The 26,032-nt window shown below is 43.5% G+C and overlaps 1 protein-coding gene across 1 annotated transcript in view; it reads left to right on the top strand.

Moving 5' to 3' along the window:
* The window catches only part of LOC136638960 (contactin-6-like), a 196,551-nt gene that overhangs the window by 152,911 nt on the left and 17,608 nt on the right, over positions 1-26,032 (top strand). The window contains 7 exon segments of the mRNA XM_066612985.1: positions 864-991; positions 4,701-4,876; positions 6,878-6,995; positions 9,789-9,947; positions 10,029-10,178; positions 13,409-13,479; positions 24,808-25,042. Of these exon segments, the coding sequence (XP_066469082.1) occupies positions 864-991; positions 4,701-4,876; positions 6,878-6,995; positions 9,789-9,947; positions 10,029-10,178; positions 13,409-13,479; positions 24,808-25,042 (1,037 nt within the window).

Below are 26,032 nucleotides of genomic sequence, written 5' to 3'. Positions count from 1 at the left end.
GTGTATGCCATCAGGGCCCGGTGACTTATTGATCTTTAATTTATCAATGAGGTCTGAAACATCTTCTCTTTTAACCTCTATCTGACTTAACTCCTCGGTCAGGAGGGGCCGTTCGGGCAGCGGTATCTGCCCGAGGTCTTCTGCCGTGAAGACAGATGCAAAGAACTCATTTAATTTCTCTGCCATCTCTAAGTCTCCTTTTATCTCCCCTTTCCCTCCCTCACCATCCAGAGGGCCAACCGCTTCTCTGGCGGGTTTCCTGCTTCTAACATATTTGAAGAAGCTTTTATTATTCCCCTTAATGTTGCTGGCCATGCGTTCCTCATAGTCTCGCTTGGCCTCCCCTATCACCTTCTTACATTTCTTTTGCCACAGTTTATGTTCCTTTTTATTCTCTTCATTAGGGCAAGACTTCCATTTATGGAAGGAAGCTTCCTTGCCCTTCACAGCCTCTCTAACTTGGCTGGTTAGCCATGCGGGCACCCTCCTGGATTTAGTGGAACCCTTCTTTCTTTGCGGTATACACCTCTGCTGGGCCTCTATTACTGTTGTTTTAAGCAGCCTCCATGCACTCTGGAGAGACTGGACTCTTTTTACCCTCCCTTTCAACCTCCTTCTAACCAGCCTCCTCATTTGAGGGAAGTCCGCCCGTCGGAAGTCAAGGGTTTTTGTTAGAGATTTGCCTGGTATTTGTTAGAGATTTGCCTGTTAGAGATGTGCCCAGTTTCCACAGAAAACAACCATGATGAATTGCAAATGTTAAAAATAACACCACACAATAGTACTGCTACTGGTTTGTTAGTGCTCAGGATCATACCCTGTTAATAACTGGTCTGTATGGTTTTGTTTTCCACCCCTCTCAGAACCTTCATCTCAGAGGACGGCAGTCTGAAGATATATAATGTTACCAAATCAGATGCAGGTGTCTACATGTGCATAGCAATGAATCAATTTGGAGTTGCTCGAAGTGCAGGGAGCCTGATTGTGAAAGGTACTTTATTGTCTTCATTTGTGCTTCATGCATGTGGGAAATGCACGTGCATATTTGATTTCCCATGCTGAGATGTCAGAGAATATAACAGTACTGTCTGCGGCATGCTTTGAACCAATTCTTCTTTTGGAAAGCGTAGTTGCTGAGACGCCTTTGGCAAACCAGAGGGTGCCTCGCCAAGCTGCAGGTGGGGTCTGAGCTTTGATTTCTTAGATTGTGATACTAGCAACAAATACCAAATCAGTTTCTTACACCTGTCTCAATACCAGGACTTTTCAAATAGGTTCTTCTCCAAACAGGGGGTAACAAATAAGCTTTGCACTTTTCCCTTCCCATTTGCGAGACAAAGTGGGCAGCCCAATCCTAAACAATACTGGAACAGGCAGTCTGGCTGACCTGCCCCGTATCCAGTGGGGGGTTGGGGCTAGCTGTAGCTCAGCCTAGGGCAAAGGGAACTGATTTCCCTTACCCTCGGTAACGCAAATAGCCACCCCAATGGGGCTACTCAGTTTTGCACCACCTAAAGAGGTCCCCCACATGCCCACCCATCCCCCCACCCAGGAACACCTCCTGTTCTCTCCCTGCCCTGCCCAGACCTTGCACTGGCCCGACATGGCTGGTGTGAACCTACCTTTCTTCTGGTCCAATGGTGCCAAAGTTGGCTTCTGGAGGCTGGCGCACATCCATGTGCCAACTTCCCAACTCTTGAGTTAGCGCAAAAGTGCCTTACAGCACTTCTCCATTCTTCACTTCTCCAGACTTCTCCAGACTTCTCCATTCACTTCAGTAGAAAGAACAGCTTTCCACACGTGTTCCTGGGCATAGGCAGGGCTGCTTTCCTCACTGATGTGAACAGCAGAAGGTCACTGGTGCAAAGAATTCATTAGCATAGTGTGGCTCCAAACCTGCATCTAAATGCTATCCTTTTTCTTTTGATGGTCGTTATCACACATACTGACTAAAGTCATGTTGTTACAACATGTTCACCTGTGACCATTGACAGGGCAGCAACATACCTCTGAATAGTCCTGCACTCAACAGCTTGCGTCCTGTAAATAGAATCTGTTCTCACGTGAACGCTCCATGACCACAAAGAATAAAACCCTGGGGCAAACAGATTTAAATGTATCCTGTTTGTGCCTACTGTACCGAAGAGTGGAAAAACATCTATGGCTAACAGAGTTATGATGAGTAATAGAGATTTTCCTATAGCTCATGAGGTAGAAGTATGTTCTTTGGTTCATAAGGTCTTGGGTTAAGTCCCCAGTGATAAACCTGTGGAGAGGTTATACAAGTGCTAAGAAACCCAGAAGTAGAAGTACAATCCAGTGATTTTTGGAGGGTTTTTTTTTTTTCCCTTAGCAATCTGATCTTGTTTGGCATTTTAAAATAATTGGTTTTCTCTACAGATATCTCAGCATTCTTATATTAAATTGTAACAGTCGTTGATGAGGACTAGGTTTTGAGGACAAATTACTTCAAATTTAATTATTGGCCTTGTGGGGGGGAAAAAAAAGACTAGATAACATTAACAGTGATGGCATTTTTAAGAAAAGTGGTGTGCCCAGTAGACACTCAATTTTTCTCCCTGCTGATTAGTCTTTATTTTTATAATGTCAAAATAGTTTCATCTTGCCAATAGCCATGCTTCCATAACCTTAGCTACGTAGTCAAGTGAATTGCGGTTCACAGGGTTGTTAGGAATGTGGTAATTGGAAGAAGCACAGTGCAGATTTGGGATCTTTTAACCCCATCTTACCCTTACTCCTTATTTATCTCGTCCTACAATGAAGACATTTCTTTAAAAAATGAATGCTGCAGAGAAGAAAAAGGGCAAAGAACTAAAATGACAATATTAGAAATGGGAGAACTTATGTAAAAGTTGTAAGTATTGCTTGCTTAACAAGAAGTTAAGCTTAAATATGCCATTGTTCTGAACGGAAAGGATGCCAATTTGTCCATAACCTGTTAAACCGTGCCAATTAAACCCTTGGTATACATTGCCATTTTCTTCATCCTCATTCCTCTTGAGACTGAAGACTCTTGAGATTGGCCTGTTTTGCCAATACTATGAGGCCAAAATGCAGGGGTTGTGTCAGGGGTTATCTAAGTTGGGTGCTGGCCAAGGGGACAAGCCCACTGAAGGACCCACCAGGCCTGGCTAACCTCTGAACCCTTAGTAGCAGTGCCAGTCACCATCAGGAGGCATGTTGGGACAGGAAGGGAGATCAAGTGTAGGGCTTTGACCCAAAACTCCTGTCAACTAGGCATCAGCATTTCCAATATACATGAAGTTAATTGGGCAGAGGAAGGTTGTTGATCAACTTTACACACACACAGAAAAGTTAACATCTGTGTATCTCTGTTTTCAACGCAACTTGATCCTTCCTATTTTAAGCCAAAAGTGACTTGCAAGAGATAAAGCTGTGAGAGATGTGGCACTGGGACAAACTGTGTGCTCCTATTGATACTCTTTTCATTAAAATACCCCCAAGGCCCATGCATATGTGCAAGCACATGTGTGCGCCATCCAAAGGTGCTCGTTGGATCCCAGTCAGCACTTCAAATTTTCCAAATATTTGCATCTAATTTTTGTACTCTTTGGGTGTGCACCTTAATTGCCAGTGATGTGACAATTACATTTTTAAACCTAAAGAGAAGCCTTAATTTGACAATTGCAAAATTTATTAAAAATCAGTATAACAACATGCTATCATAATGATAGTGTTTGCAGGGAACATTTGTTTTGGTTCCCCTCTGGAGAAGTTTTGGCTGTTCAATTATAGGCCTCATTGCTTCAGCATTATATTCAACTGAAATGTCAGAATTCTGAAAAGCATATCTAATGTGCAAATTAAGTTTATTGCTGCTCAATGAGTTGTTTATTCCTTACGAGAGAAGTCTTTATTATACCTCAAGTGCACCGAGTGCCTCGTCTATTTTTCTTTTTTAGAAACAGGGCATGCTCCATAATACATGTCTGCATTTAGTAAGCAAGACAGATAGATAATGGGAAAATGGGAGCTTTTAAGAGGCTTTTAAAAAGATTTGAGATGGAAATCGTAAAGAAAACTTCATAAAGAAAACAGCTTGTCTCAAGTGAAGCAAACATCCCAGCATCACTCATTGCAGTTGATGTGATCTGGGTAGACTGATAGACCCGGAGAGACATCAGCCGCCTCTAAAAGATGCTTTTCTGTTGTGCTGACTGCAAGAATACACACTTATATCCAACGTGATGCACGGTTGAATTGCTTAACAAAGCAGAACAATAGAACAAAACAGAGCAATAGGCTTCCAAGTTTTTTTTTAAATGCGTCTGTATCCTAGTAGAATGCTGGTTCCAAGTTCCACTTTCTCAGCAAACTGGGTGCGCTTGAGCAAATGATTAACACTACTGTCAAATGTTATTCTTTTCTCACATGGAAAGAACTTTCATGTGATAAAACACATGAAAGGCACATCACACCAGTTCATCATCTTTGCTATTTATATCCACGTGTCACAAGGATGTAGTGGTGACAAGGTGGATACCTAAGGCACTGAGCCTATCTAGAGTAAGGTGGGGAACAAATATAAAATAAGTGATTGATTGGAATAACTTTTGAATCAGTGGCCTTGAGAGAAAAATAAATTATCTTTGGACACTTGATATTCTGTAAACTTCTTTTTGCTCTAACAAAAATATGACTTTTTCCCCTTTTGGCAGAGAGAACAGTCATTACCACACCACCTTCCAAAATGGATGTTACAGTTGGAGAAAGTATAGTTCTGCCTTGTGTAGTATCCAAAGATCCATCCATTGAGGTTGTGTTTTCATGGTCCTTTAATGGAGACATTATAGATTTTAAAAGAAGACTGACACATTTTGAAAGAGTGGGAGGAGTAAGTTTTGTAGGCTCTTTATCCCTTTATCACATATCTTTAAAAAATTCTTAACATACATTGATTAAAAAAAAATTCATGTTGTGTCATATGCACTAGGATGTCAGTATTATGCCACATCTACCTTAATTTTACTTTCAGGATTTTTATATATATGCATTATTATAAGGTAGTATTATATATGCATTATTAGTATCTGAATCCATTACTGAGGAATCTGTGTGATCCATTTCCTATGATGGGTTTGGATACTTGTGGCCCAGCTATCCAACTCCCCATGCAGTGATGTGGTGACCCCAGCGTGGTTTCTGCTGCATCCCACAGGGAAATTTTGACTGCTGGAGGTCTTTGGGAGGATGGGTGAGTACCACATCGTACCCCAAACTGCACAAAAGTGCGCAGAGCTGCTTGTTATAATGATAGCTCAGTACCCACAGCCCCAAGCCATGTGTCTTTCTTCAATATGCAAGGACAAATTTGTGCTCTCAATCACAGTGTTTAGGGAAGAGCAACCACAGCTTACTGCATAAATTTGGTAGAGGCTCAAAGTAAGAATGTTCCAGGCATGCTGCTACAACTTTCAAAGAATGCTCAGCCTAGGTTTCTTGCACAAGTAGGAGCATTATGTTCTCAGCCAAGCATCCTTCCTGTACTGAGGAGAAGCCCATTACATATAGTACTTTGCTCAGGTCCCACCGGCTTAGGATTGAAGTTGCCTCTTCTAGGCCTGCTTGATAGCCAGAGTTCCCCCGAAATTTATCAGCAATGATGCAGTTGGGTCACATGTGTATGGCCCTTCCACACTCCCTGCTACACAGAAAGCTGGTGAATACAATGTTCCTTTGGAAATAGCTGTCTAAGCATGGACCTGTTTACCAGGAATGCAGAGGTTGTTCTGTAGAAGGTATCAGATCATAAGCAAATATGCAACCAAACACATATTACCAAATACGCTACTTCATGCAGAGTCCTGTGCTGTGCCTGGGCTGTGCTTAGTGTTTGTACTTAAGCTGTGCTTCTGTACTAAGCATTGCTTTGCATGACCACCAGCTTATGCACAGCCTCCCGCTGCTCCTGAATCAAAGCCACAACCTCCAAGTGTCCCCACTCTGTCATTCGACAATGTCCAAAAGTCATCCACCCACTGGCATTGCTAAGGGACGGCTAGGGGACAATTGCCCTGGGCTCTATGCTGCCAGGGGCATCACTGCGACTCAGAATGCTCCCTCCCAGAGCCTTTAAATGGGGACTTTGTGAAAAACCAGAAGTCTCTGTTTAAAGGCTTTGGAGGCATTCTGAGTTGCAGGGTGTGACACCACACCCAAATGTCACTTCCTGGTATGCAGTGGGGGTGTAATTTTGAAGTTTCCCCCAGGTGCAATGGTTGCTAGCTACACCACTGCATCCACTTCCTCCAACATTTGCTACCTCCTATACAGTTTCAAATGTCTTCATCCCCCAACAAAAATGACCACTGCAGGTCTTCAAGCCAAGTTGCTGACTGTGCCTTCCATAGCCTACCCCTCCTCTTCCCAGCAGCTCAATATAGGCACCAAACCACAAGCAGTGTGGCTTGTTCTACTGGAAGTTTACCTTGTTCTTGCTGTAGGTCCCACAAGGGCACTCAGCATATTGTTAGGGGCTTGTGGCTCCCTCCTTGTTCTTCCCTCCCCGGAGGGGAGGAGGAGAGGAATAAATGAGCAACTGGCATTGCTGTCCAAAGTCGAAAGCCAAGAGCTTGGGTCCCCCAGATTTCTTGTTTCCAGTATCTTCTCCTACAGAACCTTTATAGAACCACATCCATTTATGCTTTATTTCCGTGTTTGCGTTATTGGTGAAGCGATAATAAAACTGTCTAAATGAAAGAAACTGATGACAGTAATGCATAATTTAATTTTAAAACTGCATTTTTTATTAATACTTAGCAAGTTATAAAAATGTCCTGTGTGGAAAATGCATTATAAGTGATTCGTTGTATCTTTCTCTCCTTTTCATCTCAAGGAATCAGTGGGGGATCTCATGATTAGAAATATTCAGTTAAATCATTCTGGGAAATACACCTGCACAGTGCAAACAGCTATGGACACCCTGTCTGAAACGGCAGAAATTATTGTAAGGGGTAAGTCTATTAAACGTAAAATTCCAGCTAACTGTAACACCCAGAAGAATGTGATATACTTCCAACATCAGAGGAGCTGGTTGCATGAAATGTAAATAACTAATCTATGGCTTAGATATATATACATTTTACCATCATATATTCTCTTCAAACTAAATTTTGCCCAGTAGTCAACTAACCAACTCAAATGGAAATGCTGGCAGACATTATTTCTTCCTGATATTATTTTCACTTTCTAAAAATGCAGGTTGTATGTTTGCAGCGTCTCCCAACTCTTATACTGGACCCATTTTTGTTTTTTTGTTTTTGTTTTAAAGTAATCTTACTAGAAAAGAATGTTGGTGCTTCCCATTCCACAAACCCAAAACTATAGGATATCATTTACCCCAAATCTCCACATTTTTTGAACCACTAACATTTTTTGAACCTTCAATCCTATTGAAGGATTATGCTGGCAGAACCTGTGTTCCACCAGTGTAACCTACATATAGATGTCGCAAATGTGATCAGTCCAATGCGTGCAGGCTGGCTCCTGCCATGGGTGGCAATGACAACTGCAGGAGGTAAGCAGGCCAAGAAGTTGAACAGGAGTGGGCATAATGGGGGAAAAGGATGGTGGAATGGGGTTGTGATAGGGTGGGAAGGAGGGCATCTAGCTGGGATCTAGCTCAGGAGGGGGCAGGATCAGCAGTGGTAGCAAATGTCAAATTCTGACCCTAGCTGTGATCTGCCTTCATGGATCATAAGAACATAAGAAAAGCCCCTCTGGATCAGGCCATAGGCCCATCTAGTCCAGCTTCCTGTATCTCACAGCGGCCCACCAAATGCCCCAGGGAGCACACCAGATAACAAGAGACCTCATCCTGGTGCCCTCCCTTGCATCTGGCCTTCTGACATAGCCCATTTCTTAAATCAGGAGGTTGCGCATACACGTCATGGCTTGTAACCCGTAATGGATTTTACCTCCAGAAACTTGTCCAATCCCCTTTTAAAGGCATCCAGGCCAGATGCCGTCACCACATCCTGTGGCAAGGAGTTCCACAGACCAACTACATGCTGAATAAAGAAATATTTTCTCTTGTCTGTTCTAACTCTTCCAACACTCAATTTTAGTGGATGTCCCCTGGTTCTGGTGTTATGTGAGAGTGTAAAGAGCATCTCTCTATCCACTCTGTCCATCCCCTGCATAATTTTGTATCTTTCAATCATGTCCCCCCTCAGGCGTCTCTTTTCTAGGCTGAAAAGGTCCAAACGCCGTAGCCTTTCCTTGTAAGGAAGGTGCCCCAGCCCAGTAATCATCTTAGTCGCTCTCTTTTGCACCTCTCTTTTGCATCAATATGAACTTGCACCAGCATTTGAACTGGCATAGGTCTGAGTTCAACTGAAACAGATGCTGGGGCTTACTCTGAGGAACCTCCAGCAGCCAATACTCTCCTGCAGAATGCAGTGGAAGCCTCACCGGTATTGCTGCTTCACCAGAGAGTTAGGTAGGACTGGGTTGTATGTGAAGAACTAAATTAGACTTGCAATGGTTGGTGAGATGATGATAGTTTAACAGAAAATGCCCCAAACCATGTCATAGCTTTATAGGAGTCATAGACACACTGGTCCATGTGGTGAACAATAATATTAAATAAGATAGGAACATTATGTATTTCGTCCACGTCTTTCAAAAAGGGAGGTTGACAAGCAATCAGACAAGGAAGAATAGAGACAGTGTTGCTCCTTGGTGGAGTTATGAGTTCTAAAAGATTTACATGAGTGTGGTGGGTTAGAATAAAAACACTTACACCCCAATCCTGCTTGCCGGCTATGCTGGCTTAGCAGCCACTGCACTGGCATAGGGTGCTGCAAATGTGCCATAAAGCACGTATGCATCACCAATTGAGTAAGGAGAGCCAACGGGAAAGCTCACCAGCACTGAATCCTGACAAATGGCTACTGGTGCAGGTAAGTTCTGCACTGGTGAAGGATCACGGGAGAGCAGGGGGAGGGCAGAGAGGGGGTGTAGCAGGGTGGGAAGGCAAAATGGGGGTAGATCAGGCCCAGGAGGGGACAGGGTTGACAGCAGAAGCCTGGAAGCCCTACATGGACTTCTTGGACCTGCATCAATGAATTTGAACTCGACACAAAGGAGATGTCCAACCTGCTCAATCCCAGCACTGGTTACAGCATGGGCCAAATGGTCCAACTGCACCAGCACTGGATAGGATTGGGTTGCCTGTTAACAACTGAGTCAGAAGACTAGGAATGTATGTGAACAGATCTGACAACAGTTGCATGTGGGCTTTGGAAATTCATTTAACAGTTCAACTATGAAAGAGAATCTTCAAGAGGCAGAGGATTCACACATCCTGAGCACTGAGGGTTAGGCATGATGGACATATGTTTTATTTTGTTTTTTTGTCCTGTGGTTGCCATGTGCTCCAGCAATCCTGAGAACAGAGCCTGCATTTGGAAATGCATTGGAAGTATTGGAAAAGGACAGAGTAGATAAGAAAGTGCGTTATTAAGAGAACTTGAGATTGGAGAAGGAAGAAAAGGCATGGTGAGCGTGTAATCTTTTGAGGAAAGACTTCAAGCAAAGACAAACACCTATGTGAGATGCTTAAGACAGAGGAGATCCTTTCTTAAAACAGAGAGCTGAACTAGATAATCCAGTGGGATGCTCTGGTTCTGATTTTCAAAACGACTTCCAATAATTCTAGGCAGTGAGTGAAGAACTGAGCTCTAAAGAGCAATAATTTAAAACTCTTTTGCTTAAGTAATAAGGACTTTTTCTTCTTTATTCAGGCACTCCAGGTCCTCCCAGAGATGTTAGCATTGAACATATTTCTAGCACAACTGCAGTGCTAAGCTGGAGACCAGGAACAGATAATAACAGTCCCATCCAAATATACACCATTCAGACAAGAACACCTTTCTCAGTTGGGTGGCAGGCAGTCTCAACAGGTAAGTGAACAAGTGCCTGATTTTCATGTAGTGATGTATTTTCAATTATTCTCTCCCTTACCATTTTTGTTTTACTTGTAGTCCCTGAAGTTATTAATGGAAGGACCCACACAGCCACAGTTGTTGATCTCAATCCTTGGGTTGAGTATGAATTTCGGGTTGTGGCTGGTAACAGCATTGGGATTGGGGAGCCAAGCACACCATCTGAGCTACTGAGGACCAAAGCATCAAGTAAGTGCCACCAAAACTGTGTTGATCGGTTTACAAACATCTTGAATGTAACTCTCTTCATTTTTGGACAAGGAAGCTGGTGTAGTATTGTGACCAAAAACTGAGCTGCCTTTGTCGTGAGTTCAGTTGGTGGGCTTAACGGGGGAGTGAGTGGGCTGAACAGGGCAGTGATGTAGCAGGGAGGAGGGCAGGTCAGGCTTGGGAGGGGGCAGAATTGGCAGTGGCAGCACATGCCAAATGCTTACCCCCTTTCTCAGGCCTGATGTGCCTTTCTGGGTCAAGGTGGACTTGCACTAGTGATCAAGCTAGTTCAAGTCTGAGTTGACCTACAGCAGTTACTAGGGTTTACCCCAGGGCAAGGGGACAAATATCCTCTTAACCCGAGGGTTGTTGTAAGGTTTACATCAAGATAACACATGTGACAAGCTTTGCCCACTCAAAAAGTATTATACAAATTCTGAATATCATTATTAGTATGCTGATTAGGAACTATAACTGCTCAATCCTAACTAAAGCACCCACTGATGCAGCCAAGCTAACGAAGCACACTCTGCATCCTATGGGAGGGCAGTTGCGGAGGTCTCTTCATAGTAAGGAAAGATTTGTTCCCTTACTATGGGGCATGCCTCCACTGTCTGAAAGGGTTTCCTTGGTTCTGCACCAGCCACTTTGCTGACACATGTCCGAGAGGGAAAGGGACAGGTTCCCTGGATTAGGATTAGGATCTGGCACAAGTCGTTGCTGCCGGGATCCACCCTTTCCCTCCTCCATTCTGGGATCTACTCTCTCCCTCCTCCATTCTGCTTTCCACTCCATTCTGCTTACCCCACCCAGAATCTCTCCCTCTTCCACCCCATCCCATTCCTCCCCACTGCCCACTGTCCACCTGCCACAGTACCTTACCTGCCTAAGCGCAGGTCACCCTCTGTCACCCTGTGGCAGCATGCTGGGGCTGCCGCTGCCATTTGTGGTGGCACCCCCAAAATGCCCACTGTTAACATGCTATTTTCAACATCATTATATTGTCTTCCATGCCTTTAAATTTCTGCAAAGGCTAGTTAAGATTGGGCCATAAGTTCTTTATTATTATGTTGAACACTGTAGAAAGGAACAATAGGATTTGCCACACTTTATTTAAGCTTTGACCAGTAGCAGAGAGCAGATACCCTTTTATTAGGACTGCTTAAATATGGGGTGCAGAAGATTCAGAATTAGAATAGCCACACTGTTAAAATATTATTTTGATGCACAGGTTATAGATATAGATCCAAAAGGAACTGCAGATTTGGATAAACTCAAATCAGTCCACTGATTTTTTCATATTTAAAATGTTCTACAGAAAATGGAAGAAAACTCTGCTACGTGGCGAACTGCTAATATTCTAAACTGTTAATTAAAATCAACCTTGGTGCAACAGGTGTGATAAATAAATAGCAATGAAAGGGTGAATGAGACAGTCTGTCTTATAAAGTCTACATTGCCAGCTAAAACCTGATCAAGCATTCGTACATTACTGGAGGCAAATGAGCCACTGCTCATTTCATTAAAATAGAGCTGAGAATTAATTGAACTTCTGCCGATGCACTCAACCGTAAATTTTCATCTGTTTCTCAACTATGACCCAGTTGAGGCTTTGTTGAGTAGTAGTATAAATTTCTCGCTCATGCAAATACAGTAAATACTGAACTCATTTAACACAAGCACTAATTGAGCATTAACTGGTTCATGGGACAGTGGAATGCTAGTTGAGCTTGGTTTGAAAGTCTCTTTTTAATTCTTCCTTTAGTTACCCATCCTGTTCCCCTTTCCTCCTTAAAGTTTTGCAACTCTAACACCACTCAGTGAATGGTTGCAGCAAAACATGGAAAATGATGGATTTTTTCTCCAGATCTCAAATAATGGATTATAATTAGCGTGTGGTTGGTCTGTGGAACTCCTTGCCTCAGGATGTGGTGACGGCATCTGGCCTGGATGCCTTTAAAAGGGGATTGGACAAGTTTCTGGAGGAAAAATCCATTACGGGGTACAAGCCATGATGTGTATGCGCAACCTCCTGATTTTAGAAATGGGTTATGTCAGAATGCCAGATGCAAGGGAGGGAACCAGGATGCAGTTCTCTTGTTTATCTGGTGTGCTCCCTGAGGCATTTGTTGGGCCACTGAGAGATACAGGAAGCTGGACTAGATGGGCCTATGGCCTGATCCAGTGGGGCAGTTCTTATGTTCTTATAATAAATACAGACTACCCAATAATAGAAGAACTCAACTGGATCTGGCCAAATCATGAGGTGACCAGATGTGGCTTGCATAAGAACATGTGGTGGGAGGAGCAGTGGATTCAGAAAGCCATTCACCCCAGGTCAGCTGCTACTTCCCTGCAGCCCATGGGCTGCGTTGATCCTACTTGCTTCCTTACAGTAGCCAATTGCGAGATCTGCCAGCATAAGGCCTGGATAGAATTTGGCCAAGGCTTTGTTTCCTTGCCCTCAAAATCCTACTCTAATCCAAAAGTGTTATGGTCTAATCCTATTGGGCCAATGCACAGAGGGATTCATGGCACTGTTCCACCAGCAACCATGTTAGGAGTGCTGACACAAACAGCAGCAACACAGGAGACTCACAGCCAAACCCAAGCGGTTACGTCCAACAGCAGCGGGTGTGGGATAAATGGGGAGCGGAAGGGGCATAAAGGGGAGGGCACTGGGGTGGGGAGGAAGAGGACTGAGACCAGGAAAGGGGCAGTATTGGCAGTAGCGGTGCCCACAATATCTCATCCTCTTATTAGCCTCAATCTGCCTTCTCAGGTCCATTCAGAATTTCATCAGCAAAATAGGTGTTACAGATCCAAGTAGACCCAGTGAGGGAAGGCTTTACTCCCGGACAAAGGAACAAATGTTCCCTTACTTGAAAGAGACCTCCAGGACTGCCCCCTGCAGATTCAGTGCGTGCTCCGGTGGTTCAGCTGCATCAGCAGGGAGGGTGTCGGATTTAGGTAGGATTGGGCTGCCAGTCATAAATGCAGTGACAGCTCAGAACTTATTGGCAGTGGGACTGGAAGGCAGGGGAATTCTACACTGTATTTCCTCTTTTTACATGCCACCTGTGGTGGTGTAAACCTGTCTGTTCAATCTCATATCCTCCCTCCTCCCTTCACATGACCACACAACCATAGAAAGGATTATAGGCTTAGGAATGCATTATTGATCACACAGAATATTTTTTTTCTCCCAGTTCCTACAATGGCACCAGCAAATGTGAGTGGAGGCGGTGGAAGCCGGTCTGAACTCGTCATCACCTGGGAGGTAATTTGCAAATCAAGCCTCAACTGTTCTGTGTAATGAAGGGCAAATACAAGCCAGGCTTAGCAATAGCAAGCGTGCAGTGCAATTGTTTGTGATTTAGAGAAGCAAACTGTGAGTGGCATATTATGAAGATGTTTAGAAGTCATCTATAGCGCTTTTATCATCATTATGCAGAAGGCGGCTTAACACTCTAATCTGTTTGGGTATTTTCCGCATTAAATATTTTGCACATTCTTGTTTGCATGTCTGATTTTTTGATTTTTTTTTTGCCCATTTTGGAATATGATGCTATGGAGGCATATCCTATCATGCGTGAAAGAAGACACAGCCTTTGAGTGTCTAATACCCTTCAGGGCATATTTGGAAGGCAAATCATGTACCCAAAAGGAAAATTCTTGCTTAAGACTGAAATTCTCAGCATACATACTGAGAAGTAACAAGCCTTAACATTTGCTTCCAACTAAAAGTGGTTTTGGAGGTTACTGAAGAAGCTCCATCAGCCCAATTCACAGCCAGCTCTACAGCGGACCCTTAAACCTATATTTGAATGAGAATTTGCACAGGTTCTTGCCATAGCCTGTGCAGTTCTGTTGTACAAATTTCAGTTCTTATATTGCAATAAGAATGCCTGTCAAAATGAAGAAGTAACTGCTCATTTGGCTGATAGCTCTTGTTCTTTGGTAATGCCCAAAGCATGTATAGGACGGAAGAGCAGATTACAGTCTACCTTGCTTTATGTGAGCTATGGAATGAGTGTCCATAACATCCCTGCTCAACAGGTCCCATGGACTCCCATCAATTTTTTTTTTTTTTTGGGGGGGGGGGGAAGGTTAGTGAGGTTTCTTAAATCCATAGTTAAAATTCTTAAAGTTATATATAAGGAGTCTTACGTAACTCCCCCTACACAATTGAAAAAGGATGTTTCAAGACTTCAGAATATATCCAAGCACATAAAAAGACTTTGGAGGTCATATAATGGGCTGCTGCAAAGGCAGACTCCTTTAAGATAAGGAAATAATAAGTATGGAACTCATTTGGTATGAACTATAACAAGTGAAAAAATAGTGAATCTTACTTTTTAAAGGTAGCTTTGGACTAATGGGCTGTGGAGAGATATCCCCCACCAAGCCCATTCAGTCTGCAGACTTTGCTCCTGTAGGAAGGCATTAAACCAGCTAAAGACAGAGTTGAGAATTAATATTTTTGCCTAGTAACTTTCAGCCCAATCCTACACACTTCTCACATGGCTGGAGCTGCACTCTATCAGGGCCTATGAGAGGAATTTTAGCAGAGGGTACAAAGTTTCTTCTGGGCTCCTTCCCAAAGGGGAAGGAGGACAATGGGGGCAGGCAGAATGGGGGGGGGGAATAGGGCAGGGGGAGGGTGCTGACAGCCACAATAGTCTTTGAAGCTCAGGTCTACTAGGCTTCTTAATGCAGAGCCCAGGTCTACCCAACCATGTGGCATTGGCCGCTAGATAAAGTAATAGGAAAAATTAAACACACTCCTAAGTCTCTCTAAAGTTTTTGAAATATAGAAAATCGATTGCAGAAAATTAGCACCATTGTATTTAGGCTCACACTAGAGTGGATCAAAATGAACTTCCCCACAGCTGGGTCCCTGAGCTTCTATACACTCTTTCATGGTTATGGGATCTGAAAACCAAAGAGCTACTGTAGCAGGCCAGTTTCCTCCCAGATGTGATAAAATGCTAAGGAGGGTCATGGAAACTTTCCTGGGCCTGGTGTGTATGCCTTGCAGCAGCAGTTAACACTGCATGCACGTGATTGTGCCCCAGCATTATGCGCTGGCAATGAGTTCAGGTGAGATAGGAAAATGTCAAGTCCCAGGAACTTTCTGGGCCCCCTCCTTTGGCTCCTGGGCCCAGGTATAAATTACCCCCGTTACCCCCCTCTCCTAGGCCCTGTACTGTATCATAGGGGGGAAGGGGAATTATGGACCCTGGAGGCCTCCTTAGGGTAAGGGAATATTTGTTCCCTTGCCTTAGGGTAAGCCCACGTCAACCTGCTGGGTCTACTTAGACCTGCACCAGTGATTTCAGTGGCACAAATCCACGTAGGTCCAGTTTGGGGAATCAAGGCCAGAAAGGGGAATAGGATATCTGTGGCACTGCTGCCGCCAATACTGTCCCTTCCCAACCACAATCCGCCATCCTCTTCACCACTCTCCCCACCATCCTCCCCTCCCACCTCCTCCACCGCCTCCAGTGGACTTACTGGAGCTAGCCAGCATCCTCTGACTGCTGGAGCACAGACCCCGGCCATTTGCAGAGACGGCCAGACCACTCTAAATGTCATGTTGCATTTTGCAACAACCTTAAAGGGCCTTATGCCATCGGAACACTCATTCCAGCGGCATAAGGCCCTAATAGGATTGGGCCATTTGTTTTATTCAATAACTCTAAGCTAGCACCTGCATTAATAGGTTCAGGGAAGAATTATGAAATGTATTAGACAAAACAGATTAAATGCAGAACATCGAAAAGGCAAGGTAAACTGGCTATGCTGTCTTACAGCTAAGCATGACCTGGAGATTATTATGAAAACAAAATGGCACTGTGAGATGGATTTAAAAAATAATAATAATAACCCAAGCATTTTTAGCAAATGCATCACATCAAATAAATGGGAAGGAATTATAGCCTTTCTCCAGTTCAGATTAGCCATCAGAATCAGAGTTGTTTCCAATTGCAGGATTCAACAAAGGTAGACTTTCACTTGGGCTCATTTGCAGGAGGCTTAGAGCCCACTCTGAATAGATCAATAGAAATATCCCTTCATCATCAGGCATTCCTGTTATTGGAATCCACAAGCATTGCAATTTAATGTACAGACCAACTGAATAAAGTTCAGGGAACTGAGGCTGCAATCCTATCCACACTTTCCTGGGAGTAAATCTCCTTGAACGCAATGGGACTTACTTCTGAGTATACATGCATAAGATTGAGTTTTAAATATAGTTGACCAAAGATTCCATAGAAAGGCCACAGAAAGTAGGTTCACTGTAGACAAAAACGGAACTCTTCCAGCACTCTTCAGATGTTATCAAAAATGCATTTCATAAAATACACCATTATTTTACATTTCAGATAGGATATGAAGCATGGACTAATGTTTCAAGAATATTAACAAAGGTTATCTACTCAAACAGGATAGCACACAAGGCTCAAGCTTTGGCGGGGGAGGAGGAAATTGTTTATCATTTTCTTGATTTCTCTTTCTATGTGAAGATTCTTTTTCTATGTGGGTGATGTCTGGGGAAAGGTTCTTTTTAGTTGTGACATCCTCTTCTGAAATTCTCTGCCCAAAGAAGCTTGCCTAGTGTCAAATCGAATACCTTTTTAGAAGAAGGCTGAGAATTTTTTATTAGCTGAAGCATTGCACATTATTTTTTAGATAGTTTTAAGCTGTTCATTTTTTTTTCTCCCTCTGTTCTGTTTTTGGTTATATTTTGGTCATGAGAGCCAGGATGATATATAGTGGTTCAGGAGTCAGACTTGAAGACCAATTCAAAGGACCATTTAGGCTGGTGTAAGTCCCTTGCACTGGCTCAAAATTGTGTCGCAAAAGTGCTATAAGGCACTTTTGCGCCACTGGGAGAGTTGGGAGGGGATGGTGCCAGGACCCCAAGCTGGGAGGGGGTGGTGCACTTAGGTCAGATCCTAACACCCCTAGCAGGCAGCCTGGCCTAACGCCAAGCTGCTCGGATCTGTGCCACCAATTCAGGTTGTGCAAATTCAAGTAGTCCCATTTGGCCCGCTGCTGCATTACTCAGGGAAAGGGAAATTCCTTCTCCTTGCCCCAAGTTGCACTGCAGCCAGCCCCAACCCTGCTCTGGATGCAGCACAGACCAGGCAGCCTGCCTGCTCCGGGTCAGGTTAGGATTTGGTTGTTAGACCTGAAAGATCCAGGTTCAAATCACCGCTCAACCATGGAGCTTTCTCAGTAACCTTGAACCAGTCACTATCTCTCCCCTTCACCTATCTCACATGATTGTTGTGAGAAAAAACAGAGAGGAAGAACCATGCACACCACCTTGAGCTCCTTGGAGGTGGTATAATAAACATGAAAAAAATTTTTTACATGGTTTTTGTTAGCAGAGCTGAAGGCATCAGCGCCCAATCCTATACAGGGCCAATCCAATCAGTGCCCAATCCTATACAGTGTGCACTGGCTCACTGGCTCCTATACAGTGTGCACTGGAGAAAACGTACTGTTAGGCCCGAGTTGGGCAAGCACTGGGGCTTCACTGCTTGGAGGTCGTACGGACTTCTGGGCAGCGGAGAGGTAGGTGGGGGCATGGGGGAGACGGGGAGGAAGCATTCTGGGGCAGAAGGAAATGGGCGGAGGGTGGGGAGAGAGCAGGGAAGAGGCGTGGCAGGGAGAGGGAGCGGGGCGGGAGGGAGGCGGGACTAGTGGAGCTTTGCTCCACTGTATCCTGAGCCTCTTTTTTGGGGCCTCCACCCTGACACAGAGGCTCCAAATTCTGCGCCAACCCTTGGGTCTATGTAGAATTGAGCAGCCCCATTGCAGGGCTACTCAGCTTACCCAGGGAAAGAAGGTGAAAGTCCCTTTCTCCCAAGGAGCCGCCAGTGCTGCCTGCAGAGTGCGCAGGATGCAGCGGCAGCCATTTTCGGCACTGCTGTAGCCCTGGGTGCTGGGAGCACAGGATTGGGCTGTCTGTCAGTCCAACACACAGGAAAGTTGAGTGTTGTGAAGAGTTTACTACCAACAAGAAAACTACAGGTGTTGTTTCACAGGCAGAACATGAGAATAGAAAACCAAGAATCTAAAGAGGAGATTAATCAAATATAGACAGAAACCAATAACCTCTAACCAACTGACAAGACAGGTTACAGCCATTTTTGGTGTTGCAGCAGCCCCACGTGCCAGCCAGCTCAGGATTGAGCTGTCTGCCAACCATACACAAGCATATCGTCACAAATGGTGTGAATCTCCCCTCAGAAGCTGTCACCTTTCCAGCAGTTTTTTTTTTTTAATTTATTATTGCTTTTAAAAAATTTTAATTGTAACACACCCTGGAATTTGTAACTCCAAAGGATGGAGTATCAAATGTTTCAAATCAATAATATATAAATTAATTGAAATCCTCCCTCAGTCTACTGGGTTAGTCAGTCTTGGCTCAATGTATCAGAAATGAAAATACTGCTCTGAGGAATGTAACACTTAAAGAAATTTAAAGAGAACACTTTCTACAGGTGATGGCCACACAGTACTGAGGATATGAAGTACTATTAGTACTTAAGTAATGGTTTAAAACTAGTGACAAAAGTGTAATGACTATCAGTAGGTTTCTAGTCATGTACTTACACATAAGTGGTGTTAAGTCAACATATTGATTCTGTCAGGCTGTGGTATTTGGAAATGACAAGTGGCTGCTCTTTTGACTGAAATGGCGTATCAACAATTTTTTTTTCGAATTAAAAAAATTTTTTCCTTCTTAAAGTATGCAAATTAGCACTGATGTAGTGGTGAACTTTTTCTTTTCTCTTAAGCGCATTAATCCCCCCCTTTTTAACAAGTATAAATGCCATGAGTCCAATGCCTCATTTGGTTGTGTTCTTTTAACAAACAGCTGCATTACATTCAACTTTCTGACAGAAGACGTTCTTCCGTCACCATGTGACAAGGAACAAGTAAAATGTGCTAGTCCTTTATTCCCATTGACGTGACAGCTGACAGTTGCACTCTCTATGCATCACTCCAGAAAAATAGACTAGGAACAAAGGGACATTTTGATTCATTAGCAAGAGAATGGGGGAAAAATTGAAAGGGGGGATTGACTTATTGATTTCAACAAAGGTTTCCAGAAGTGCTAAAAAAAGATGCTGTCTTTACCATCCAATATCAATTAGCTGGATAGTTTTCCACCTAGATAAATATAAAATATAGAATAATCTTGTCACATAGGTTTTAAAAATGCCTTTTCCAAAGGCACAAGTCCTTGTTTTTGTTTTTTTTTTCTTTCATCACTTTCTTCTAATAGGGAAAAGCAGCCCAGAGTACTTTCAAAGCCACCTATATAAAAATGCCCTCAAATCAATTTGATTTTGACAGGAAGGTATTAGTCTGGAGAATTAGCTAATGAAACAGAACTCCAGAACTCTGATTTACAATGATAAACTAACTAACCAGTCAGATTCAACATGAGATGATAGAAGATCAGAATCAAATTAAATGCTCCAGCAAGTATTCGAAATTATGATTATATATACATCTCCTGCCCCGCTGTCATCTATCACAGCTAATATTGTCAATCCTGAACAAGTAACAAAAAGCAAAAACATAGTTTTGTTTCCAGTCGATTAAGCATGTCTAAATATAACACAAATTTAAAAATTACTACTGTTTACATTTTGTCCTGTCCAAAAACTCAGCAAACAGCAGAAGCTAAATGCATCTTTTTGGAATTCCTTTATGTCCTCCTTAGCCACATTCATCTATTTCTAACTCATAATTACATCAGTTTTATTAGTCTCCTTTGCCATAATCCAAACAGACTGCTTCCTTTCATGGTTGTATATTGATGGCCACGACTATAGGGTCGCCCAGAAAGTAATGCACCACATTTTTTTCTTCAACAATTATTTATTGAACACAATGAAACTTACACACAAGAAAGAATGATGTTTCTTCTACACTCCCTATTTTTCCACATAATCTCCATCCAGTTCCATGGCCTTCCTCCAGCCAGACACAAGGGCATGTATGCCCTGTCGGTACCACTCCTTGTTCTGGTCACGAAGCCATTTTTGCACTGTGCGAATCACCTCTTCGTCATCCTCAAAATGTCTTCCGCGAATGGCATCCTTTAATGGCCCAAACAAGTGGAAGTCTGAGGGAGCTAGGTCAGGGCTGTAGGGTGGATGGGGTAACACAGTCCAACCCTGTTTAGTGATGTGTTCTGAAGTCCTCAAACTTGTGTGAGGCCGAGTGTTATCATGTTGAATCAAACATTCACCTGGGTTGTTATGGCGCCGAAGTCACTGAAAGTGCTTCTTGAGTTTGGTTAATGTCTTCACATAAGCCTCAGAATTAATGGTGCTGCCTCTTGGCATCACATCAATGAGTATGATGCCCTCACAGTCCCAAAACACAGTGATCATGACCTTACCGGCGGAAGCAGTTGCTTTGAATTTTTTCTTCTGTGGAGATTGAGGATGACACCATTCCATCGACTGTCATTTTGTTTCGGGCTCAAAATGGTGAACCCAGGTTTCATCACCTGTCACAATCCTGGACAAGAACGCTTCCCCCTCATCTTCAAAACGTTTCAGCAACTCAGAAGAAATGTTTTTTCTGAGAGATTTGTGGTCCACCGTAAGACAGCGCGGAACCCATCGTGCACACACTTTTGCGTAATCAAGAGCACGGATGATTGCATCCACACTTCCTTTGCTGATTGACAGCTTCAGCGCCAACTGCCTAGTCGTTATGCGTTGGTCCTCGCGAATGAGCACATCAGCAAGCTGCGTCTTGTCAGGTGTGACAGCCGTGGATGGCCGTCCCGAACGCTGCAAATCTTGGAGCTCTGCCGAACCGCCTTCTAATAGCCTCACCCTCTGTGCCCAGTGACTAACCGTACTTCTGTCAACTGCAGATTCTCCATAAACTGTACACAAACGTTTGCAAATGTTCCCAACAGTTTCTTTCTCTGCAGTGAGAAATTCAATGACGACACGCTGCTTGTAACATACATCACTTACAGACACCATTTCGAAACACTGCTGCAGCTGCGCTATCTGTCTGAAGAAACCAAAAATTTGTGTGCGCACTCCTGAATATTCAAATAATGTATATCTAAAGTTTTGCATTCGTACCGTTACTGTAGGCTGAGAAAAAAAATGTGGTGCATTACTTTCTGGGCGACCCTCCTTATTAGGCAATTTCTGTGCAAGTCCTAAGGAAGCTCAATTTCTCTCCGTTTCTGGGTTCATTGTCATAGTCCAACTAGGGTTACCCTCCTCTACATTTCAACAATGAATTTCTGTGTGATGATTTATGATTTGGTATGATTGTTTATATTCTCATAATTCCATCAAGTAGCCTTTCCCATTGACAGCTAAAATATTAAATCAGTGTGCCTCTCCCCTTGAAATTATCAGCTTGAACATACAGCAATGACTGTCTTCTCAGCTTATTCATAAATATGAATTTTGATAGCAAATTTTATGAACAGAAATATTTGTTTTCCATATAACTGGTGTAAACCATGGGTTAAACCAGGGGTGTCTAAAGTTTTTGGTAGGAGGGCCACATCATCTCTCTGACACTGTGTTTGGGGCCAGGAAAAAAATAATTAATTTACATTTAATATTTGAATAAATTCACATAAGTTTACACAAATGGATACATTAAAGATGAATTTATATGAATGAATGAAGGTCTTGCAATAGCTCAAGGCCTATAAAAGGCCTTGCACAAAGCAAGGCCAACCTTTCCTTTGCTGCTGCTACTGCATCATAGATGTGAAACAGCAAGCAGTGGAGGGAGCCCTCATCCCACAGCTCACACAAGAGGTCAAACAGTTGCCCTCACACTGAGGGCAGTTGTGTCGGGCCAGTGCGGGCTCCAACAAATCTCCGGAGGGCCAGAGGCTCATTGGAGACTGGGAGCTCCATGAGGGCCGCATTGAGAGTCCTTGAGGGCTGCAAGTGGCTCCAGGGCTGGGGTTTGGGCACCCCTGGGTTAAACAATAAAAAAAAGTGTAGCTGCACTTTAGAAATCCACATGAAATTAAAACATCCAAATTAGTGAGGCAAGCCACATGAGCTGATTTGATCCAGGTCATCTCCTGATATTTTTATATTTAAAAGGAATAATGGGGGATTCTGGACTGGAGCAGTGGTGTTGGAATGGCAGGTTTAACCGCAGGGTGCCGCTAGGGCTTGCGTCACCTGGTGAGGGAGGCCAGCATGTCAACCCTGTGATGGACCTCCTCCCATGCAGTGGGCATGGTGATGTACCATCATCCTCCTTCCACTGGCTATTTGGCTATAACTTTTGATGGAATAGAGATACGAGGTTCAACGTGGTTTGTTTCACTGCATTCTGCATGAAATTACACATCAATTGATATATAACGTTATGGTATTTTTCAAAAATTTCAAAAATTTTGATGAGTAGTGGTGTCACCCCTCCTCGTACATGGCACCCAGTGCAGCCCGTACCCCCTGCACCCCTCTAGTGACATCACTGTTTAACCCTTTCTCTCAGTGCCCTGGTTGTACAAAAAGGAACTTTGGGGCATTTGGTGGGCCGTTGTGAGATACAGGAAGCTGGACTAGATGGGCCTATGGCCTGATCCAGTGGGGCTGTGCTTATGTTCTTATGAACTTGGGAATGTGAGCATTAAATAAGGACAATGGCATAGAAAAAGGATTGAAATTTTTTTTCTAATAACACCCACAACAAATTGTTTCCTTTAAACTAAAAACAGAAACAGTAGGAGATCTCCCCAATTTCATATAATTTGGTTCTAAGGATGTAATTATGCAGTTGCCACAGGACTGGCCCATCCATGAGGCCAATGGAAGTGGTTGCCTCAGACAGCCCATCTCTGTCCACCTACTTGTCCCCACTGCTCCTATTTCTTCCACTGCCTAGATCGGGAAAGGAAGAGGGGGATGCCGAGGAAGAAGAAATGTGGAGGGAAGAAGAATGCTGAGCTAGGACATTGGAGCAGACTCAGGGCCCAATCCTACCCCACTTTCCAGAGCCAGTGCAGCCACGCTGTTGGGGCATGTACTGCATCCTGCGGTGGGATGCAGTCACAGAGTCCACATTAAGGTATGGCAATATTTGTTCCCTTACCTTGGGGCTGCATTGAGGCTACACTGGTGCTGGAAAATTGGATAGGATTGGGCCCTGAGACATCAGATAAGGGAGCAGCATTTGGCATGCTGGTTTAGGCGTCAGGACATCTGGGGTTGGCTCTGAGTTGCCGTATACTTAAGTAGAACTACTACTTCCCATTCCTTGCAATTCTCAGTGGTCGTGAGTGGAACACTAAGCAGGGTATCTTTTTGGCGGTTGACACTAGGGTCAGAGTAAGAGTAGGTAACAGACTAGGTAAGTGAAAACAAACAGCATAAGATAGAAAAGTATCAGGTAAAGCAGGACAGCTCTCAAGACAGATTCTAGAATAAGCTTGCAGAAGTTGCTGCACCAGCAAAGATCTGGCTAGTGCTTCATTCATGCAGAAGAATAAGACATCATCCTCCTTGGCTGATGTCAGCCAAGCCCTAGCTTGAGGCAATGCTCTGGCTTCTTAGCTTCTTCAGCTAATACTTCTGCAATTTGGCCCATGTACTACATAGCCATCACTCCAAAGGTTCAGGAGGTATTAGGAGAGACACAGCTGTGAAACAGGGTTCCAGGTGATGGTCAGTAGATCTTCCTACCACTGGCTCCGGAGAGGTTTTCTGCAAGGGTAGCAGATTCTGGTTCCTCAAGGTTATAGCTTCCAGAGGATTCCCTTCAGTGGTGTGGGTAGAACTCTGCTGGGGCCTGATCTTCTTCCTGATCTCTGGAGAAGACTTTATCAGGCTTTTGCCTGGGTCTTGACAGCAGTCTTCCAAATTAGCAATTCAAAACTGTAAAGCAGTGTTTCTCAACCAGTGCTATGGATATCACCAGTGGAACCTGAGGTGGTGTCTGCTGGTATTTGTGGGACCCCTGGACACCTGCTACCCAGCAGTGAGACCAGGAACATGACATAACAAGCAGTGGGAGGAGGCTCAGCTCAGCAGGCAGAGTTTCAAAGTATGCTTTTCCGTACTCGAAAAAGCCCTCCTGTGTACCTTGAGCCACTTATTGGTGTTGTTGGGTTGCATCTGGCCTCCCAATCAAGACGTAACTAAAGATGATGTCATTCCAGTTACTTTTCAGTAGTACTTTGAATAGGTAGACCATGTGAAGTGGTATGGCGGAGGACAAATGATGAGAACCACTGCTGTAAAATGTGTGTGTGTCTGTGTGTACGCAAAGGCAGGAATCAAACAGACTGAGATGATAATGAAACACATCTAATTTAAAAAAAATGTTATACATGCTTTTAATGCTGCTGATCCGATCTTTTGTTTCTGAATTGATTGTCTCAATAGATGTATTTTTTATTGTTATTTTCAATATCACATTGACCGATGGGGCAAATATGATTATCTTCTTGGAAGCACAGTCAACCAAATCAATACAACTAAAATATACTGATGGAACGAAGTTTCAATTAAAACAGCATATACAGTGCTTGCAAGGGCTTATTGATTGATTATTATGCCTCTTTCAGTCAGTTCCCGAGGAACTACAAAACGGGGAAGGTTTTGGATACATCATTATGTTCCGGCCTCTTGGTTCAACCAGCTGGACAAAAGCAATAGTTGCCTCGGTGGAGGCATCCAAATATGTCTATAGAAATGAAAGCATCATGCCATTATACCCGTTTGAAGTGAAAGTCGGTGTCTTCAATCAGGAAGGAGTAGGCACTCTGAGTCCAATATATATAGTCTACTCTGGTGAAGATGGTAAGCAAACTGATCCATATCTTACTATGTGTGACATCATTGGGTCTTCTTATGGCAGCATCTTATGAGATGTAAATTATGTTTGCCTGGGATCTGGCACTCAATCCTTACCTGCAGAGCAATGTTCTTGTGCATCATATGGCATGATTTTGCAAAGTTGTACTGGTTCAATAGTTACAGTAAATACTCCACATGCAATGCATGTTTGCTGCTGCAGGAACTCTTTGGATTGGGATGTAATTCCTGTCTTGATTTCTGTAGATTTACGATCTTCTAAATAACATCACTGGCAGGGGTGTAGACAAGGGGGAAGGGTTGAGAGGAGCTCTGGGACTCCACCCACAGCAGGAGCAATGACATAAGCAGGCATGCACAGGTGCTGCCTTTGAAACTTTTTTCAAAAGAACCTTTCCCAAGAATAATGCATCAGGCTTAGCAGCAGGAGGCAAGCAGAAAAATTTGCATAAGGACATATGTTAATGTCTAGAAAGAGCGATTTTCAACCTTTTTCATCTCACAGCACACTGACAAGGCACTAAAATTGTCAAGGCACGCCACCAGTTTTTTGACAATTGACAAGGCATGCTGCACTGACAGCAGGGGCTCGCATCCCCCAGTGGCCCTATTAACAAATGATCCTCCCCCAAACTCCTGCGGCACACCTGCAGACCATCCGCAGCACACCAGTGTGCTGCAACACAGTGGTTGAAAATGGCTGGTCCAGGTCATGGTCTTTCCCAAGGACTACCAGCATGTATGTAGCATGTTACATTAAACAGAGTACGTTAGAGCATTTTACATTAAATAAAGCTGCAATCCTATGCAGATTTATCTGGGAGTAAATTTATTGGTCAAATATCGTTAAATACAGTAGGACTAACTTCAGAATATACATGTCTAGGCTAGCGCTTCGATATACCTTTTTATTTGCTTGAGTTTTGTTATATATGTTGTATGTAGTAGACATACAATAAGTCTATAAACAAATTC

This window comes from Tiliqua scincoides, chromosome 2 (genome assembly GCF_035046505.1).
Source record: "Tiliqua scincoides isolate rTilSci1 chromosome 2, rTilSci1.hap2, whole genome shotgun sequence".
NCBI classification, from domain to species: Eukaryota; Metazoa; Chordata; class Lepidosauria; order Squamata; family Scincidae; genus Tiliqua; species Tiliqua scincoides.
Note: the sequence above shows the minus strand (reverse complement) of the source record. Positions and strands in the feature narration are given on the sequence as shown.